Below are 22,342 nucleotides of genomic sequence, written 5' to 3' on the forward strand. Positions count from 1 at the left end.
CTATAAATATGGGATAAAGAGATACTGCTTTTGAGTGAAGGCAGCGAGAGCAACATATGTACCTAAGTACAGAGTGACTCCAGGAGACCACTAGATACCAAGTGTCATTGTTCATGCTTGCTAGGTAAGTCTTGACTAGAGGACTGAACAAGCAGGCTGAAATGCTTTTTCAGAACAGGTGGTTGGCACCTAGTTTTATAGCCATCATTGTTTCGTCTAAGTTGAATATTTATGATTCTTGAAAGAAAAATTACCTTAAAAAACCCTGAAGAACAAAATTTTAAATAGTGTAGCATTTTATTATACCACAGTTATTAGCCTACTGCAGAATGCACAAAAATGATACGAAAATGTCAGGGGCACCCAGAGTCGCCAAGCTCAGAGACACTAATTAAAAGGTCAGGGATTACATGGCAGAATGAACAACTCATTCACAGCTTCCTTTCTTCCACACTGAACAAAGGCAAAGAAGCAAGGGGAATCAAACAATTATCTACTGAATTTAATCAGTGCCAAAGTTCAGTGTTGCTCACCCATTGGAACAATTTCTTATTTATTGCACAAAGTTTGCAGACTGCATTCTTCACTTACTTTTCTTTTCTTCCAACCTGAGAGGCAATGCAAAAAAAATGAAATATGCACCACCAACTTCCTTGTGATTATCCTTTTCTTTTTCACGGAGGCTCTGCTATTTTACTTTGCTCTACAGGGTCAGAGGACTACTTACACCCAGATTTAGTCTGGATATGGTTCACAAAGACATCTGTACAAAGAGCCAGAGGAAAGTTTAAGGCTCTAGAATGTACAGAAAAATCAAGGTCCAAGAAAACAAATTTCATTACAGATTATACAGGGCAAACCCGGGGTTTGTCAATAAAATTAGAAAAGCAACAATATCTCAAATTCTGGAGAATCCCATTAAGGAGGGAGTATAGATTTATTCTTACTTAGATATTTCAAGAAATTTTAGGCTTCTGAAATTTATTTCACTCCACACCTCTCTGTGAGCTTCAGACTTGATTCCATATGCATATGCCTGCTAGGTTTCTCTCTCCCTCTCTCTTTATCTCTCTCTGCCCCCTCTATATGTACTATATTTCTAAAATACAATTTATTTCAACTCTCTCTCCTTTCCCCCACTAATTTCAACTCAGCGTTTGTCCCCATGCAATCAAAGATCATTGATCTAAGTAAAACAATTTAGAATTGATCCTTGGGTCCCTTTTCACTCATTCCAACTAATTACTATTTCTTCCCCATTTTTTCTCAATTATTCTTGCATAGTACCCCATTATTTCTATTATTTGTTTATGAATCAAAGGATCCAATGCCCTCTCGGATGCCATCAATGAAGAAAGTCAGTGTGAGGTTCAGCGTTATTCACACATAAGTGATGATGCAATGGAGACTCAAGTCTAGGTGCTAAGATTCCCGGTCCTTCAGAAAGGAAATCCCTATATTGCAAGGCTGAAACATTTCAAGAGATGTAGAATTCAAGGGAAAGAGAAAGAATCAATGAATTCCAGCTTTCTAAATGCCATACTCTAAAGAAAGAGAAGTATAACACTGTCCTCCCGCTGTTCATCAATTTGCTCGAGCGGGCCCAGTAAGGTCTCCATTGTGAGACTTATTGTTACTGTATTTGGCATATCGAATACATCATAGGTAGCTTGCCAGGCTTTGCCATGTGGGCGAGATAGCTTGCCAGGCTATCTGAGAGAAGAGGAATCGAACCCAGGTCGCCTGGTCGGCCGTGTGCAAGGCAAATGCCCTATCCTCTGTGCTATCGCTCCAGCCCGTGAATATAGTCTGGGAGCTTCCATGTTTTGGGCTCTTGGCTTTCTCTCTGTTTCTCACTCAGTGAACCACATACTTCCCTTTCATGGCACCTTCGCAGCATTTATGGAAACAATTTCTGTGTAAATGTGTTTTCAAAATCTCTCCCAAGACTGAGCTATTTTGGGGGACAGTCACTAGGAAATATCTGGGCTGGGCTAGGAGCCTGGTTTTGATTACTAGAAGAGAGAGCAGCGAGTATCTGACTCTCCCCACCCTCAGCTGTCAGATAAGCTCTAATATAAAACCTTTGTGCCTCTGAGAATCAATGAAGCAAAGCTCAGACTGGAGGAGGCTGTTTGGTGTTTTGAATGCACCTGAGAATTTACTACTGTCAGTGAAATTTGTGGGCTTGGAAGTAGAGGAGGGAGATTGAGATTATATTAATTTAGTTTTTCTTCTCCGTGATCATGTAATTAAAATATTCTTTAGCTGGATGTATGTGGATTTCACAAAGGAAATACTTTAATGTAATAATTTTGTTAGGGGTAAGCTTCTGTATGCCAAAAATATCCCTGATGAGACAATGGATACTTAAGCTATTTTTTATTATTTATTTTTTTTATTAGTGAAACATCATGAGGTACAGTTGTAGACTTACAAATTTTTGTGCTTGGGTTTCAGTTATACAATGATCAAGTACCCCTCCCTCTACCAGTGCCCATCCTCCACCAACACGGGTCCCAGCATCCCTCCCACACCCCATCCCCCCCATCCCACCCTGCCTCTGTGGCAGGGCATTTCCCCTTGTTCTCTCTCTCTTCTTTTGGGTCCTGTGTTTTGCAGGAGATGCATTGAGTGGCAATCATGTTTGGTCTATAGTCTACTCTCAGCATGCTTCTCCCATCCTGGGAGGATCCTTCCAACACCCTTTATTTGGTGCTCCCTTCTCTATCTGAGCTTCCTTTTCCCCTAGCACATGTGGCTGGCCTCCAAGTCATGGAGCAAAATTCCTGGTACTAATCTCGGCCACTCCTGGGTGTTAGTCTCCCATTTTGTTACTTTATGTTCCCCAGATGAATGCAATCTTTCTGTGTCTATCCCATTCTTTCTGACTCATTTTGCTTAACATGATACTTTCCATGTAGTACCACTTGTATGTAAATTTCATGACTTCATCTTTTCTAACAGCTACATAGTACTCCACTGTGTAAATGTACCAAAGTTTCTTTAACCAGTCATCAGTTCTCGGGCACTCAGGTTTTTTCCAGATTAAGCCTCTTTAATAAATTGTGCTGGCAAAACTGGACGGCTACATGCAAAAAAGTGGGCTCAGATCTCTGCCTAACGCCATGCACAAAAGTAAGATCAAAATGGATTTATGACCTCAACATCAGACCAGAATCCATAAAGTTCATTGAAGACAAAGTTGGCAAAACCCTCCATGATATTGAAGCTAATGGTATCTTCATGAATACTTACACTTTTAACAATCTAAACCTTTATATGTCAGGCGATCAATTCTTGCTTGCAGTATCCCAGATTTAGTGCCCTTTCTTAAAAGAATTTTACTAGTATTCCAAATGACATCTTCATACCTACGAACACTTTGCTTAGAAAAACTTGTCTCAAGGATTATCAGGAAAGTTTGTTACATTACTCATCTGACATATAATTCTCAGTGCCAACAATATGTCACATTGAAAGTGAGCAAAAAGGATTGTCAGAGCATCATTGGCCATCAACAGTCACAATGATGGACTAGTGATTGCAATACCCAAATTCCTGTGACTGCAGAGGAGGAAGAACATCCTTTTAAATACAGAGACATAGAAAGAATGCGTTCATCTGGGGAACATAAAGTAACAAAATAGGAGACTAACACCCAAGAAGAGCCGAGATAAGTACCAGGAGGTTTACTCCATGGCTTGGAGGCCAGCCACACACGCTAGGGGAAAAGGCAACTCAGATAGAGAAGGGAGCACCAAATAAAGGGTGTTGAGTGGATCCGCCCAGGATGGGATATGCATGCTGAAAGTAGACTATAGACCGAACATGATTGCCACTCAATGCCTCTTTTGCAAACCACAGCACCCAAAAGGAGAGGGAGAACAAAAGGGAATGCCGTGCTACAGAGGACAGGTGGGATGGGGGATGGGGGATGGGAGGGATACTGAGATCAGTGGTGGTGGAGAATGGGCACTGGTGGAGGGATGGGTATTTGATCATTGTATAACTGAAACCCAAGCACAAAAATTTTGTAAGTCTACAACTGTACCACATGATGTTTCACTAATAAAAAAAAGACAGATTGATGAGTCTGCCAGTTGAGTGGTACTGGGTTAAGATTCATGGAGAGAGGAAAAGGGGAGTATGGAGGGTAGAGAAGAAATATTTTAGGAAAACAAGGAAATGAAAATTATTATACTCTTAGAAATGTGAAAGAGAAAATATTCCTATGAATTTTATCATATTTTATTTATCCACTTACTTATTCACAAACAGAGATCATTTCCATCTTTTGTCTGTGGTAAATCATATTGTATAAAAGGTGGAAGTGAAATGTTACTTTTTGAGATTATGATTTTATTTTTTCAGATAAATACCCAGAAGTGGAATTTCTCTATAATGTAGTAGTTGTATTTTTAATTTTTTAAGAATCTCACAACTGTTTACCATGGTAATGATATCATTTACATTCCTATCATCAGTGTGATGTGTCTTTGCTAACACCTGTTATCACTTGCCTTTTAAAAATAGTTACTCTAGGGCTAGAATGATAGTACACTGGGAAGAATGCCACACATGATCTCACAAAGTCCCACCAGGAGTTACTTATGAGACTACGGCCTTGAGCACAGCTTGGCCTCCAAATAAACAAAAAGTTACTCTAAAAGCATGAGGGGATATTTCATTGTGGTTTGCATTTATATTTCCCTAATGATTAGGAAGATTTTCCACCTTCTCACAGACCTGCTGATTATTTATAGACCTTCTCTGGAAAAATATCTACTCAGGTGCTTTGAGATACAGATAATACTAACTCCTTCCTTATGTGTATACTTGAGAACACAGTTATCTCTCAGCAAATGTCATGAAGAAGCCCTTAGGTATTCTTTGGGTTGCCTTCTCTATGTATGAGACGTAGAAAAGGCCAATTCATTGAATGTCAGTTCCCGAATACTCTTAAGTAACTTGGAGCTGAAGAAATACACTTAAAAATCTCATAATGACAATAACAGCTTTTCAATAATTTTCTAAGAATTCTGTAGCCTCATCTACCTATTTGTCCTTTGCCTCTTCATCAAACTATAGTGATATTAAAATAAGTAATGGCAGCAATCATTTCCACTGTTTAAAGAACATTTAAAATATGCCAGGTACTTGGCTATTTGCTTTATATGTATTACCTCATTTAAAGCATTCAGGCAGCTCTAGCTTAAAATCTTCAAAGACTATCCACTACTTTTTGGAAATAAGACCCCAGTGGATCTCAAAATTTAGCATTATCTTGTCCCAGGCTGAACTTTAGGTCTCAGTTTTCACTCTCTCTGCTGATTTCTTATATTCCAGGCACACACTTCACATCGTTTAAACACTTCATTGCTTTCTATCTCAAGACTTTTTATAAATGGATTGTTGACTGTCTGAGCATTCTTCCACAAGAGGCCTTTCTTATGTCTCCCAATTAGTCTTATTTGTCATGACAATTTCTGGAAGACTGTTCTGTTTTTCTTTCCTTTTGGAACACACACATCCATTGGCCACTGATGTTATTCTTGGGCTAATGCCTTTCTGTCATACTGGAATAGTTGTTTCAGGGGATGGGGGATAGTAAACTATTAGAAAACATACCTGCATGCACCTGACCTGGGTTGATTCAATTCCTGACGCTACACAGTTATCTTAGTATTTCCCTAAAGGTCCCTTGCACTATTGGGGTAATCCAGTTTCACCTGGAACTGAATTGCTTGGACAGTGTTGTAACCTTGAGCCCTTGCATTGAACCACAGATCTGATTGGTCAAGAATTATGAGTGGGATCTTGGACCTCCTGAGCATCACATGGAAACCTCCCTACCAAAAAAAATAGAAAATAGTCTATGACTCAGGGCCCAAACTTTGTGCACTCATCAATGAATATACAGCTGGTATTATGACATTATATGGCATACAATAAAGAGTGAATATTTCTATTGAATGAATAAATGCATTTTTATATTTTTCAAAGATATAAGTACATATATGATATGAACCTAATTCTACATAAAATAAATGTTTCAATGGGAGTTTTGAGAGACTGTGAAGGACTAGACATGAGTATAAAAAAGTCCCCATTTCCTAAGGATAGTCTCCTTAATCCACACCATTTAGTGACATCTACCTGCCACCTTTGAGACTTCTATACATGTTGTGGATTATAGAAAAGCAAGCAAAGGGAATTCACATTTATCAAGGCTATGCAAACTTCCTGCTGCAGCTTTTGGTATTTTTCATATGTTCTATTTAAGTTACCGTTGGTGCAAATAATGTAGATTTAACAGCTGAGAGATATATTGGAAACCAAAAGGCCTCTTTAATCTTCACTACAGGAAGAGAATTTTCCAGAAGGTTGTTTGAGTTTATGAAATATTCAATTGTATCTGCACAGCTTCATTAGATTATTCACTCATCTATGTATAATTGGATAATGTTCATGAATGTGAAAAAGTATTTAGCATGCCTTTCCTGGAGGAAATCTGGTAAACATAATGTCAGGGGAAATTGTACCCTCTGTCTGATGAACTATCTCTGTCATCCGTAATCCAGTTTCTGTAGTGACAAGATGATAAAAGAAAGCAAACATTTCATTAACTAATGCCTCAACAACTAATAGTTTTTAGTGATCATTCTCTTCACTTGAGTGTTTGCATCAATAGCTTTGGTGGTAATTGCTTGTTAATAGCTTAAGTGGTTGTGACTTTAATAATATTCTAATCAATTTCAGTGGAATATCTTGCAGATGATGTAAATCAGAAAGGAGAAGAAAATGATATTGGAGAGTTCTTTAATCCTTTTTCAAACCATTCAAATGACATTGTAGCAAAGGGAGACCAGCTGATGATGGAAAAGAGAATTGGTGAGGACAGTGACATAGTAGATATTTCATGAGACTGAATTAAGAATTACAGAATTAGAAGAAAAGTTGACAATGTCATGAAGTCATTGGACACTTAATGAAAAGATGCATTTTAATCTTGTGACATATTTTCTAACAAAATATGCTATATTAACCTCACTTAAATGGAAAATTTATACATATGTACATATATTTTTATATGTAGATTACAATTCAATCAATACTTCACTTTCGTGTTTTTCTTTACAAAATTCATATGTGTGCATTTTATTATATGTAAAGATAAACTTTTTTTTTTTTCGCCCTCCCATTGATCGTCGATTTGCTCGAGCGGGCCCAGTAACGTCTCCATTGGAGACTTTGTTGTTACTGTGTCTGGCATATCGAATACTCTCGGTAGCTTGCCGGGCTCTCGGAGAGGGGCGGAGGAATCAAACTCAGGTCGGCCATGTTGGCCGCTTGTAAGGCGAACGCCCTACCACTGTGCTATCGCTCCTTACAACCAGATATATAAACTGAGTTTCTTTTATATGTATATGTATATGCATGTACATTTATATGTATATGTATATGTACATATGTATACATATGTATATGTATACATATATCCTTCTCAGGCACCTAAATACCATCACCAACACCATGGTGGTGATGGTATTTTAATCCCAGGTTTTCTTCCTTCTTTATGAGAATGTTGGTGCTACCTGCAACGTGCTTCTCTGTTTTGCACTCTCAACTATTCATATCTGCCCCCATAATCTCCCAGGATAAAATTTATATTTAGTCAACACCTTTTCAGCCTCTTTTGCAATATGTGCTTTTATATCTCTTAAATAAAATATGTGTTTTTATATATCTAGTATAATATGGGGGAACTAAGACTTTATTTGAATTTTGTCAATATTCTTCTATTTTATGAAGAATTAGTTGTTCCAAAGAGAGTGAATATGATTAAGATTGAGATTAGATAGCTTTTCTGGAGAATGTGTTTTCTGGACACTGAATATTTTCCTTTAACACTTATTGTGATTCATAGGATGAAAGGACAGTTCATCTTTAAAAGGACATGGATCCAATTAAATAACCATATCTTCCCCAAAAATTGCCAGAGAGGAAAACCAATGGTTTAAAAGTAAATTGTTTCACTAATCTACTGATTATTATAGAAGTGAAATACTAGTGTTTTTAAGTTGTTAAGGAGCTATTGATTCATTAAGAACAAAACTAAAGCAGCAAAAATAAAATATATTTAGACAAATCAAGTATATGAATTAACAGAGATGACATTTTATGGGGCTACAGTTCTTTTTAGAAAAAGGGCTTCACTGGGTTCATATATTTGGTATGAATAATTCAAATAGGTTGTTTACTTCATTTGTCTGAATAAATTTAGAGGCATAATGACTGCTCAAACTGTGAAGACACAATAATAGGTTGTGAATGACACAATATATCAAGTCATTTGTCACATTTATTATATTCTTATTGCGATACAAATTATAGACTTTTATTTTTATGGTGAGTTGGGGCCATTCCCAACTGTGCCCAGGGCTGAAGACTGGCTCCCTTCATGACATGGAATCATATGAGAGGTTAGGACCCAAGTTAGCTGCAAGTCAAACACCCTACTCCCTAAACAGTCTCTCCAGTTCCTCAACATTTTTATTAAAAAATAAAAGGTCATGATTAAATTTGTCTTAATGAGTCATAGGGGCTAGAGAGATAGTAAGGGGTTTAATGCATACCTTGTGTGCGGCTGAAGCAAAGGTGTTACGTCTTTATTTTCTTACTTTGGACTGAAAATCAGCAGAGGTGACTCTCCACCACTCATCCTCCTGAGTACCATTTGTAAGATAATATATGTGTGTGTGCATGTGTATGTATATGAAATAGCAACAAAAATTATCAATTACACTTGTATCTTTGGAAATAAAATCAGTTCAAATTTCTATTATTTTGGCTGGGTTAACACAAAATATTTGAGCAGTGTATCCCTCAAAACCCTAGCATTCTATTTAGTATTTATTTTAAGACAGTTGGTTTTACTTTAATGTTAATAATCACCTTAAATACAGTGCTGGTAGCATTTAAGTTTCAGATACTATTGATCATAAATTGAATGAAATTAAATGTGAATAAATGATATTCTATGTGCACTCTAATTTATGAAAAATTAATTTAATTCCATCAGTATAGAGGAAACCAACTATTGTTTGCATTGCTTGTAAAGAAAGTGATTGGCTGATGATAGATTAAACCCTGCTTTAGTTGTACTCATTCTGAAATGGAGACTGATAGAGTAGCTACTTTTACTCACTATGGCAGAAAGCAGGAAAAATGATATAAATCAATCATGACCTCTTGAATACTTCCCCTTAAAGGAGACATCCACACTCCTCTAAACACTTTGCATTAAAAAATAATTCACAGGGTCATAGCTTGCACTAAGGATAACAGCAAGTGTAGCTCACCCTATGCTTAGGAAAACAGTTGGAAATGGCTAATGAATAGCACCAACATCTAGTACAATGATCAGGGTGACAACTGAATTCTGTAGGATCTCCACATTCTCTCTAAGCTAGTCTTATATGTTCTTGAATAAATTTTAGGATTTGATTGATTGTTCCAACATAGCAATACTGATTGAGTCACATGGTGCAGTGGAGAAGCAAATAGCTTTCATAATCTTTATTTCTAGCATAATGAAATTTTCATTTAAAATAATGACAATGCTAGACAGAACAATGGGTAAACAGAGATATTTATGGTCAAATCTCCAGAACCTAAAACTATATTGTTACATGACAAGGAAGAATGAAGTTTTAAGATGGAATTAAAGTCAGCTTATTAATAAGCTGGCTATGATATTGAAGGATTATTCAGAATTTCCTTGATTAATCCAATGTAATCACCAGAATTTTTAAAAGTGATTGAGGAAAGCAGTAAGAGAAGTCAAAATACATGATATAAGAAGGACGTAATCCATCATTGCTGGCTTTGAAGATGGAGCAAGCAAGGAACATATTGTGAAGCAAAAAAAATAAGTAGCTTCTGAAATTTAGGGAAAACAAGGCAGCACATTTCTTTCATAGTCTCAAAAAAAAATAAATAAATCCAATCAAACAAACAAACAAAAAAATCCCCTCAGTTCTGTTTGAATCTGTTTGAACAGTTTGAATCATCCCAGAGAGGCTCTTTTCAGAAGTCTCACATATTTTACAGAAATAACATAGATTTATGTTGTTCTAAGTGAATAATTTTGTGGTAATTAGTTAAGGCAGAAACATAAAAAATAGCACAATGCTTTCATGCTATTTTTTCAAAGAACTGGTTATACTTCTAAACTCATGCTGCTCAAATAGTTGCATTGAATATTTAAAAAATTGACCATTAAAATGTGTTAAAATTTAAAATAGAGCAAAAGCTCACTGCTCAACATGTAAGTAAAAATACTGTTTCAAATCATATCAGATCATGTTAACTTCTTTATTTCAAGCAGAAATATGCTTACTGTCTAACTAGAGGGTTCAGTGTATGTACGATTCTTGGATTTCACTTGTGAAATTACTGAATTTCTAACTTCTGTGCTTTATGCCATGGGCCATCATGCATTAAGTTTCCATTTAACTGTGATTGTATCAAAAAATCACACTACCTGTCTTTGTATCTGAGTTTAATACAGAGATCATATTTGGAAGGAGATTGAGTTAGAATTAAAAAAATGTGTTGTGATTACCTACGAAACTCATCAAGAGCAGGAACTACTTCTTACTCATCACCAATCATGCTCCAGTAACTTTCTTGGAATAGAGATAAAACTAACTCAAATAAAAAAATTCATATGGCACAAATAAATCTCTTGAGGCCCTTGGCAGTGGGGTATACATGCGTTATGAAATGGAGAACTATGATGTATGTAGTCTAGGAACATAGGATACAGAATTTTGAAAACAAGTTAGATTTCTTTTGTGTTTGTTCTGGTAAAGCAACCAATAAATCTAGACTGTGCAGGGCACAGATGTTGAAACGATAAAGGAAAATATTCCTTTGTTGGTTTGGGGCGGCCATACCCAGCAGTACTCAGGGGTTACACCTGACTCCAAGCTCAGAGGTCACTTCTGGTAGTGCCCAGAGGACCATGTAGTGACAGGGATAAACTCTGGGTCTTTTACATGCAAAGCATGCACTCAGCCTAGAGAGCTCCCGGCTCTACACTCAGTGATCAGTTTTAGTCCTGATCAGGGGACCATACATGGTGTTGGGATTGAACGCAGGTCAGCAGCATGCAAGGCAAACACCCTGCTCACTTTGTTGCTAAGCGGGCCCTGCTTACCATTTTCAATAACTCATAGAGAAAGTGGACAAGATGCAAGCTTTCATGTGTGTTTTTAATAAAGAAACTGAAGAAAGGTCTAGGACCATACTAAGTGTGAACTCTGAAATGAAAGCCACCGTGATTGAGAGACGACTGAAAATTTCTTAGTAAAATCAGCTAAGTTGAGGAGAGGATCAATGAATGGAAGGTAGGTTGAATACTAATCATCAAAATTGAAAAAGAAGAGTAGGGAAAAATAAAAGCAGAAACTCTAAGACTACATTTTGATACATATGCCATTAGAACTGGACTATGTGCCAGGCTGTTTCTGCTTGGGGCACCCCAGAAGGGAGGCGGGCGGGAGCCCTCTCTGCTCCAAAGGACCCAACTCCAGCAGCCAACCTCCACTGCCTGTCCTCCGCCACACTTCAGCCCACTTTCTGGACCATGGGATACTTCCTACCCATTGTCCATAATTACCACGTCATGTTTGGTGGAGTTCAGACAGTGGGGAACAGATCATGGAGATATATATCTCTCTCTATATATATATCTCCATGATCTGAGAAATCTATATCCATATATATATCCATTATCTGAGATATATTATATATATCAGAGGAGATATATATGTACATATATATATATATATCAGAGTGCCCGGCAAGCTACCAAGAGTATCCAGTCCACACAGGCAGAGCCTGGCAACCTACCCGTGTCTTATTCAATATGCCAAAACCAGTAACAATAATGGGTCTCATTCCCCACCCTGAAAGAGCCTCCAGTGGTTGGGAAAGACTAGTAAGAAGAGGCTGCTAAAATCTCAGGACTGGGACAAATAGAGATGTTACTGGTGCCTGCTCGAGTAACTTGATGAACAACAATGGAATGACAGTGACAGTGATGTCATTAGAATATAAAAGGAAAAAAATTATTGAGAACAGTTAAAAAAACATGTTATTGAATTTTGACTGAAGTTTTTCCAAAATTAATAATAGATTAATGATAAATAATTAATTAAATTTAGTCTCAGATTCAAGAAATTCAGAGACTCCAGGATAGATATATGGAGTTCTCTCTCTCCTCCCTCCTTCCTTCTCTCTTGCTCTCTCTCCATCTCCCTTTCTCTCTCTCCCTCTGCCTCTCTCTATTCCCTCTCCTTCTCTCTCTCTCTTCCTTCCCCTCTCCCCCTTGCCCTCTCTCTCTACTCCCTCTCTCTCTCTCTCTCTCTCCTCCATCTGTCTCTTTCCTCAGTATGTTACATAAAACAGTTCTAAACAATAGAAAATTTTGACAGCAAGGAATAAAATAGAATATACGTCATAAAAAGAAATGAAGATAAAAATGACAGCAATTTCTTGGCAGAAACCATAAAAGTTAAAACACAGTGTGGTATCATTTTTAAAGCTATAAAATTAAAAAAAAAGTTAACCTGACAACCCAGATATCTATACTTATAAAAATATATTTCAAAAAGTGAAGGAACTCTAAATTTGTTCAGACAAAAACTAAGACAATTTATTGCTAGCAACTCTATCCTACAAGAAACGTTCAGGGAATTTACTTTGATAGGAAAATCATATCAGACAAAAGCAAGATTACACAGATGAAGTGTGAGTGGTGGAATCAATTAAAATAAAATAAAAGTTATTATTTATAACAGTTCCAAATTAATTGACTGTTTAAATTAAAATATTAAAAAGTGTGTATTTGATATATAAAATATAATATATGACAATAGTACAAGTGATTATAAAGAGGATTTTAATATATCTATATATAGCTCATATATTATAATTTCTGGGCTGGAGTGATAGCCCAGCAGGTAGGCGTTTGCCTCTCACACAGCCGACCCGGGTTTGTTTCCTCTGCCCCTTTCAGAGAGCCTGACAAGCTACCAAGAGTATCTCGCCTGCACGTCAAACTCTGGCAGGCTACCCATGACATATTTCATATGCCAAACACAGTAACAAGTCTCACAATGGAAACTTTACTGGGCCCTCTTGAGAAAATCAGTGAACAACGGGAGGACAGTGATACAGTACTATTATAATTTCTAAGTGAATAGTATAATTTCTAAAGACATTCTATTAAATAATGTTTTATAAGCAATATACATAACAAACTCTCAGAAAGGCATGTATTTTTAGAGTTTTATAAATAACAATCTAAAAGATCTTGTTTCAAATATCTTCTTAAAGAAAATGCAGCAAAGAGGGAATAAAACAATTGAAGAGAGAAAAATGAAACATGTTACTTGATTTATATTTCCTAGCTGTTTTGAGATACAACTGGTATGTAACATTTTCTAAGTTTACGGTATACCTATACTTACTTATATTGATCTGATACAATAATGTATGGCAAAATTTACTACCAAAGGGTTCATTTGTACTATATCACATTACGTAGGTCGTGGGAGAAGATTTAAAATATACTCTCTTGGAAGTTTTCAAATAAAAAATTCTTCATTATTATCCATAATCATTGTTGTAGCTAAGATCGCCAGAATTTACTCATACAAGTACTGAAAGTTTTCATAGCCCTTGGCCAACACCTTCCCCATTTTGCTCATATCTTATCTTATCTTTTTAATAATGGCAATTCCAACAAGTGTGAGCTAATACTTAATTGTGGTTTTGCATTGCATTTCCCTGGTAATTAGTGATAGGAAGATCGCATCACCCCTATGCTCTGGTGATTACCATTATGCTCTCTTCCAATCAGCTCAGAATTTTCAGATGCCACAGTAATCTCAGAAGATTTTTCTTTCTCTATATGACTTAGTTTCATTTAACATAATGCCCCAAATGTACATCAATATTGCTATAAATGCCTAGGATGGTTATTCTTTATCATGATTTAGTAATATTCCATGGGTAAACATGTGTCTGGTATATACTTCTATATTCATTATATGCGTTCAGTCATTGAAAGACACACATTGTTTTCAAATCTCAGCTATTATTAATAAAGGTAAAATAAATATGAGGGTGCACTATTTTAATCTCCTTTGCATAAATAACCAGATTTCAGATTGTTGGGTTATATGGCAGTTTTATTTTCAACTTTTTTGGGGGGATGGAAGTGGGTGACACCTGAAAGTGCTCAGGAGTTACTCCAGTCTCTATGCTCAGGAATCTGGCCTGGCAGGGCTCATGGGACCACATGGGATATTGGTAATTGAACCTTAATTGACCATGTGCAGGGCAAACACCATCTGCTTTCCTATTTCTTTTATTTTTAATTTTTGAGAAAACTTCAAACTCCTTTTCTTGCCTATCAATAGCTCACAAAGATTTTCTTTGCCCCATAACCTGGAAAATGTTTTGTTTTGTTTTGAATCCAGCAAGCCCAAGATTTACTCCTGGCTCTGTGCTCAGGGATTGCACTGCATGGTCCTCAGAGGACCAAATGGGGTGCCAAGGATCAAATTCCAGTTTGATGCATGTAAGGCAATGTCCTTCCCACTGCCCTATCTCACTTGACTGATGGTCAACATTACCTCTCTTCTTTTTGATAGCTGTCGTTTCAACAAGTGCGAGTTGATACTTAACTGTGGTTTTGCATTGCCTCTCCCTGATAGTGATGTGAAAAAAATTTTCATGTGTGTGTTTGCCATGGAATATTTATTTTTAAAATTATCTATTCAGTTCCTCTTCCCATTTTTAAACCGGATTGAACATTGTAAGATCTATCATTTATAAATATTTTCCCATTCCTTAGGCTTTTTTTACTTTTGTTGATTATTTCTCTTGCTGTTTATGAACTTTTCAATCTGATGTGATCCAATTTTGGGGGGTTTGTTCTTCCTTCATTGTGTATGTATTGTAATATAGCCCTATTTAGAATGATAATATATGAATTGTCAAAATATGCCATTGAAAGAAAGAGATGGTAAATAAAAAAGAAAAGAAAATACCATTCCTTATATAAGAAATACAGTGTTAGATTAAGTAGGTGACAATAGTAAATAAAACTGATAAGTTATACTAATTTCAGTTAAATACTTCTTATCTATATTTTTGGACTACTCACTAGCACTGGTTTTAAGCTCCATCAATAAGCAGTCACGTTAAGAGGATAATAGAGTGAGTAGCGTGTTTTCCTTACATGTGGTGGACCCAAGTTTGATCCTTGACACCACATATGGTCCCCTGAGCACTGCCAGGAGTGACCCTAAATGTAGAGGCAAGAGCAAGTTCTGAGAACCACCGCTGAATTTCTTAAGCATTACAATGACAATAGTTGAAGGGTTCTTTGTTCTTTATACTTCACTTATGCTATCTTTGTCCTCAGAAACATTTTCAAGTGTTTGAATCACTTTTTGTTCACATTCTAGAGTTAATGAACATAAGTCAAAAGGGTAAGTATTTTGCTTTGCATAAGAATACCAATAATCAGCGAGTGCCTTGGCTGTGACCTTAATCATTGAGCTATATTGTTTATAACAGAGTGAAGTTTTATTATGCCTTCTATAAGCAATTAGGCTATTCTCTCTATGAAGGCATTAAAAACATGTCCAACCATTCCCTGAGCTGGAATTTACTTTGAATGGGTGGGTGTTTTAGTAATCTGATGCCTTGATTTCCTCTTGGTTTTACAAGAAAGAAATCCATTCAACTTGCTCAACTGAGGAGTGTTACTACAATAAATTTATTGTGGAAAATTATGGTAAGAGGTATATAAAAGATTCATATGTGTTGGGTATATGTAATTGTGTCCAGGAGAAGAGAGAGACAAGCCACACTTAAGAACTGGCCTAGGAGTTCAATGACATTAATTTCTGACAAGGACTCAAGAATAGGTCTCCAGATATAAAATATTCCCCTTTTCTTTGTTCTCTTCTTGTAATGTACAGCTATTATCTAATCATCAGGAATAAAACTCTGTTCATCCAGCACAGGTCGAAGTAGTAGACAAAAGCTACCTGAAGTAAATAATACGGGGTTTTGTTGTTCATTTACAATTTGTTTTTTTGTTTGTTTTGTTTTGTTTAGGTAGCAGATACATGTTTTACTAAAGAACCAAAAGGGGGAGTCATATGTGAAGAATTATTAAAGATGGATTATAGATGTGGTATTTTAATAGTGTTGTTTCTGTGATAAATTGCTTTCATATTTCTCACCTGTTCTCCAGGTATTCATTACCTGACAGCAACATAGGATCTCAGCGTCCGAGATACCAAGATGCTGGTATCTAATTTATTATGAATTTCTTTCTCTATCTAAATAGTACCTCTTAGCAGAAATTTGGAAAATTATGAATAGCGCCTATGAACATGTCAGTGCAGGTTTTAAAGAGAGTATGCATTTTGGATAGAGAATGATCCTAAATTTACCTTACACAGCATATGATTTCTACCTCAGGCCTCAATTTGTTCGATTTTTTGCTCTTTTTTTCTGAGGCTTTTTATAAGTAGAACACAGGATATAACTAATCTTGAATTTATTTTTTCACATACATATGAAAAACATATAATCTTTCAATGATATTATTGATGGAAGACTTTAGACTGATTTACAGTATTGGGTTGGCTGTTCCATTGTAAAAGTAAAAAATATATATATTTGTTTTTCTCTAGATTCAACATTCTTAAATACAAAACCTTGATATTGCAATGGACTATAATAACATGCTTAAGGTTGATTTTAATTTGTCAAAATAAACAAACATCTAAGTCAAAATGTATTATTGTTTCAGAAATTTATCTGTGGTATTCCAATTGCTATATAAAATATTATTATCAAATAGAATCCAGCAAATCAATTAAAAGATAAAGAACCAAACATTGCAGTATATAAACATGTAACTGATTTAAGAAGTAAGGAAAAAGGGAAAGAATCCTCTTTCTTAAGCTTTAAATGCAACTCAGGTCATGGTGGCAAATGATTTCTGTCTGCAAAAAATATTTTCACTTGTTGCCTTTAAAAGATGATCTTGCTTTTAGGCTGCCCCCTTGTGTCTAATATTATCAATGTCTGACAACCAAACTCTTCACCAGAATCTATTCCCACCTCCTAATATTTTGAAAAGAATGGATTTCAATCCTTTCTCCCAAGTCAGCAGCAAAACTGACCCTGAAATGAGAAATTTGTGGATATCCTGTATCTGCTATATACTATTGTCTAGACATTTAGGAATAAGCATATATGTATGTGTGTATGTATATATACATATTTCTATATGTATATATATATATTTTAACTTCAAATTTTTCAGTTAAGAAGGGCATATCATTATATTAACTTACAGGGATGTGTGCTTGAAGTAATTTAATATTATGGAATAACATGCAGCAAAATATAAACCTTACTCGAGTAAGTTTGTAAAATATAAACTCTACACATACTTGTTACCAAGGTAATGAGATTGACGTTCTTCTGTAATTATTGGATAATGCACTACAGTGATAGATCATACTGGTTGAGTATTGTTGGCTTTTATTTTACCTTCTTTAGCAAATCAAATAAAATATTCAAAACAGATGACTAAAAGGTCTGTACCAAAACTTAAATATATATATATATATTTATCTATCTATATATGCATTGTATATATACTTCCTTTTCTTTCTTAAATACATGTCAGAAATACTTCGATTCTGGGCCTGTAAAACAACTGGCATAGAAAGAGTTCTATCTTCCCACAGTTTAGCTTTGCTGCTGCAGTCACTTCCCAGTCTAGACCATCAGGTGTTTTAAAGAAATATATGATAAAGGCAAACATGATCCAGTACACTGACAAATGAAAACATTTTCATAGTGAAACTAGAGCTTCCACTGAGGGAAAGCAAAAACCATATAAATTCCATCCTTAAGAACCATGCTTTAAAGTCACTGAGGAAGATAAATAAATAAAAGTTTGAGTTCAGTTTTCATAGAATATAGCTTAATTCAAATTCCAACTATCATGTATTAAAATTTTAAAGATGTCACAACACCAGATATATTCTGTAATAAACACGTTGCATTAGTTAAACACTGTGATTTACTCTCTCCAGTGGTTATACAGAAGATCTTCAACTGCTTTATAAATCTTAAGAGAAAGAAATTATATTTATGGTACTCAGGAAATAGCAGATAAATGAATTCATCTATTGGACTTAACTGAATATTTGGAGTGCTAATAAAATAGCTGAATTACTACAGTGAATTGTGGAATGTGGCTTGCCTTGAGCAATACATAGTTAAGATATAAAAGGTTGAATTTGCTGCAGCTGATGTCCAATCTATACTAACATTTTTAGAGGCAAATACCAGATACAGAGCAACAGTCTTTGCAGTTTTCTTTTTTCTTTGCAGCTGGTAAGGTCATTTTTACGGAACACATACTGCAAGAAACATTTAAGAAATTGTTGACATGATGTAGTTTTGAGACTTTAGAAAATGACCCATATTTGTAACAGTAATATAATCCTGACTTAGGCACACAGTACTGACTATAAAATTGGATTGAAAACAAGCAAGCTCATCTTTTTTAAAAGGCTCTTCCCTGGAATGTGGGAGCCACAAAGATCCATCTGATTTTATTGGGTGAATTTGACTTTCAAAAGGCCTCACAAATGTACCTAAAAATCGTGGACCCATTTTGAAAAGTGAAAATCAATCTTTCTATGGTATTCCAATCCTTGGCATGCTTGGCATAGAATGAAAGACAATGAGAGTTGGATCTTGTTCTAGGAAGAGTTAGAGGAAATCTTACTGAAAAGCAGTTTCAGACAATCACAGAAACTGCAGCAAACCCAGGGGCGCGCACGTGTGTTCACACGTAGAACACAGATGCACACGCTCACACACGCCAGCAGTAGTGCGCCCATGCAGAGAGAAAAGAGCCTGTGGAGTTGAGCAAGCTCTACTTGCTCACAGGATAGAGCACTTAGAGTCTCTAGATGGCAGCCTTCAAGCACCCAAAAGCAACCTCCTCTGTCTTCAGCCACCCCCATTCCCACCAATCCGGTTCCCTGGCATTATAGTATCAGCTACATGTGTGCTCTGGTGTGTGGATGTTGGGTTTTCTTGCTCTCCAAGAAAGCAGCTGAAAAAAAAAAAATGTAGATCCCAGTGTTTGAGTGCCCACTGGAAGATGCCCAGCGGTTCTCCTGGGGAGGAGGGGGACGCCAGGACAGCAACGGGGTCAACCCTAAACCCTCTGCATAGGAAACTGGAGGGTGGGCAGGGTGGGCATAGGAAGACCCTACATCCACCTAGCAACAGTGTCCATTTTCTCAGCCTGGATTCTGCACCTATCACCAACATCCGAACCCCTCTCTCCTCAGCTTGGGGGTGAGCTTGGGAGCACCATCATCACTCCATCATCACTTGGATAACCTCCATGCGCCCCCCCCAACCCCCAGGGATTTAGGGTTCTGGGAGAGATAAGGCAGGATGCCTGTCCATTCCTAAAATTCACAGGCGCAGGGACTTGAGTGGGAAGGAGCAAAGAGAGAAAGAATCATGAGCTGACAAGCTAAAAACGCCCTCTGCTCCACCCTGCCAGAGCTCCGCTGGTGTCTCTGCCCTGCCCTCCACGGGGACCCCTGGCTCACAGACTCCCCGAGGTGCTCACCTGGCAGCAGAGGTGGGTGACGCTGGAGAAGACTCAATTCCAGTCCCAGTTGTCAATCACGGGGTTGGTTGGGGGGGACTTTCCTGGTATCCACGCCCTCCCCAGGTCTCCCCGTTGGCATTGCTCATCCGGTCACTGCAGACCCCCTCCCCACCCACCCGCTTGAGACTGGCTGAACCAGGAGGCGGTGCCTCGCCCTGATCCTTAGCGCCCCCGTTTCTCTCCCTACCTGGGAAACGGTCTCCGCACAGCCCAAAAGCCTTTCCCGCGGCGATCAAAAGCGATCAGAAAGAAGCTGGGGGTCGGGTTGACCCCAGACCCCTGCTCGCGTGCCCGCTGCGGGGGTCGCTCAGCGCCAGGCCGCGCCCAGCGTTGGGGCAAGGGACCGGGCACCGCGCGCTGGCCCGGAGCAGCTGGTCCAGCGGCGCCTGACTTCACGCCCAGTGCAGCAGCAGCATCCCCTTCTCGGGATGTGTGTGTGCGTGTGTGCGTGTGTGTGTGTGTGTGTGTGTGTGTGTGTGTGTGTGTGTGTGTGTGTGTGTGTGTGACCAACACGCTCCCTGGGGCAAGTTGGTGAGCACTCCGCTGAGTGCGCGGGGCCAAGGTGGGCTGACGGCGAGCGCGGCTTACCTTGGCACCGCGAGGAGGGAGTTGTCATCCATGGTGGCCCGGGCGCACAGAGAAGAAAGGCGGCAAGTGCCCGCCCAGGACTGGAAGTCGGTGGTTGGAGCAGAGCGCGGGGACCGCGCGGGGACCGCGCAGCGACAGCGCAGGGCGCGCTGGGCGCGGGGGCTGCGAGCGAGCGCGGCTGGACTGGGGGTTGGGGGTTGGGGACACGCTCCTCCCCAGGCGCTGCAGACACCCCCACAAGCGCCCTAGCCTTTGCCCTCTCTAATGTCGCAGGAGTCCTGGGCCCAGGCGCCAAGTCTCTCGCGCAGCTGAGTGTCAGGGAGCCAGAGTCGCCCCAGCCTGGTGGAAGCGCCTGGCAGAATCCCTCTCTCCCCGCCCAAGGTCCCGCGTCCCTCGGTCCCTCGGTCCCTCCCTCCCTGCTCTTTCTCTCCAACAGACAGCAACCCAGGAGTCGCTCACCCCATTCCCTCGGGGCGTCCTGGCAGTGCCCACAGGCCTCCCCACCCCCTACCCCGGGTGCACAGACCTTCGGTTCCCTCTTTCGATGGTCTGTCTGTCTGTCTGTCTGTCGTCTTGTGGTGGTTGCTGTCTCTCATTGATGCTCTCTGGGATCTCCCACTGATTCTATCTTTCTTCGGACTTTCCTGGGGGTTTGGTTCCCAATCTTCATCCGGTTCCTGAGGCTGAGTTGTGACTCTTTTGATACCTTAGAAACCTGCGTGCACTAGACCTGTCCCAGCGAGCCCCCATAAGACCAGCATCCCAAGGACTGAAGGGGAAGGGCTTTGGCAAAATTCCTAGCGTCTGCTGAATTTAGTGTTTCCTCCAGCTAAACAGGGCAGGTGTTTGGTTCAGAAAAGTCCTGGTACTAACAAATGCCCCTTTAGGTGAGGTGGTCTCAAATCTCTTTCATTCAAATACTAATTAAAAGCAAAACCCAACTAAACCATGGTACTTAAATGGGAAGAGAGGTTACATATCCTTTGCTTTATAGCTCCTGGTAAACACACTGAAAATCTGTTGGGATTATAAAGCCAACAAAATAAGACCACAAAGCGGACAGACAGAACACAAATATTTTAGGAGAACAAATTAAAAAAGAATTGTACCCTAAAACCTCTGTTTCTTTTGATGGGGTTGCTCGTATCAGCTGTTTTTAGGGGTTACTCCTGACTCTGTGCTCAGGGTCACTCCTGGTGGGGAGTGTGAAGGGTGCCTGGGAGCAACACCGTTCTGAGCAGCATTCAAGGTAAGTACTTACCAGCTGTCCTGTCTCTACTAGCTCTCTAGCGCCTATAAAAGATATTTTGGAACTTGGCAAATTACATACCTTTTAAAGAAACAACAATATTGCACAAATAACACAGTAATCACATCAGTAAAAAAGTCTGATGGAAAGTGAGTATTTACTTCAGATGGACTAAGACTGCAAGAAAATCTTGCTATCAGTTTAACAACTAGAAACAAATAAAAAAAGAACATCTACACAAACATTTACTTTCCAAATGTCACAAAGAATTAAGGTCATGCCAAAAAAAAAAATCTAGTGAACTAAACCAAAATTTAGCAGACGTTAAGTAGCAGAGGAAAAAGAAGAAGGTTTTTAGGACAAAATTCTTTTAGAAGAAAAGAATTTGTGGAAGGGCACTAAGCGAAATAGCTAAATTTCATCACAACTTTTTAAAGATTTGCACCCAAGGTGGAATACAATCCTGTATTTAATTCATGATAGGAATGATTGACGTAGAGAGTAACAGAACCCTTGAGACATCTTTTCCATGGATCTTAATAACTGGATCCCTTGAAACTCATTTTGCTTATGAATCTTTACAGAAGTGAGTCTTCTTGCTTCTTTATAATGTTCACATGCTCCTTTTCCTTAAATCAACTTATTTTATTACTTCAAGTCACATTAATGGTTATTGCCTTCATCCC

At 38.3% G+C, this 22,342-nt stretch overlaps 1 protein-coding gene across 3 annotated transcripts in view; it reads right to left on the bottom strand.

The window, feature by feature from the left end:
* SPHKAP (SPHK1 interactor, AKAP domain containing) overlaps window positions 1–20,532 on the bottom strand; it is a 174,412-nt gene extending 153,880 nt beyond the window's left edge. For all 3 annotated transcript variants that reach the window (XM_056121583.1, XM_056121575.1, XM_056121591.1), the window contains exon 1: window positions 20,408–20,532. In XM_056121583.1, the coding sequence (XP_055977558.1) occupies window positions 20,408–20,439 (32 nt within the window). In that variant the 5' untranslated portion in view covers window positions 20,440–20,532. The remainder of the gene's footprint in view (window positions 1–20,407) is intronic.
* Window positions 20,533–22,342: the final 1,810 nt, after the last annotated feature.

This window comes from Sorex fumeus, unplaced genomic scaffold, assembly GCF_029834395.1.
Source record: "Sorex fumeus unplaced genomic scaffold, SorFum_2.1 ptg000005l, whole genome shotgun sequence".
Classification (NCBI taxonomy): domain Eukaryota; kingdom Metazoa; phylum Chordata; class Mammalia; order Eulipotyphla; family Soricidae; genus Sorex; species Sorex fumeus.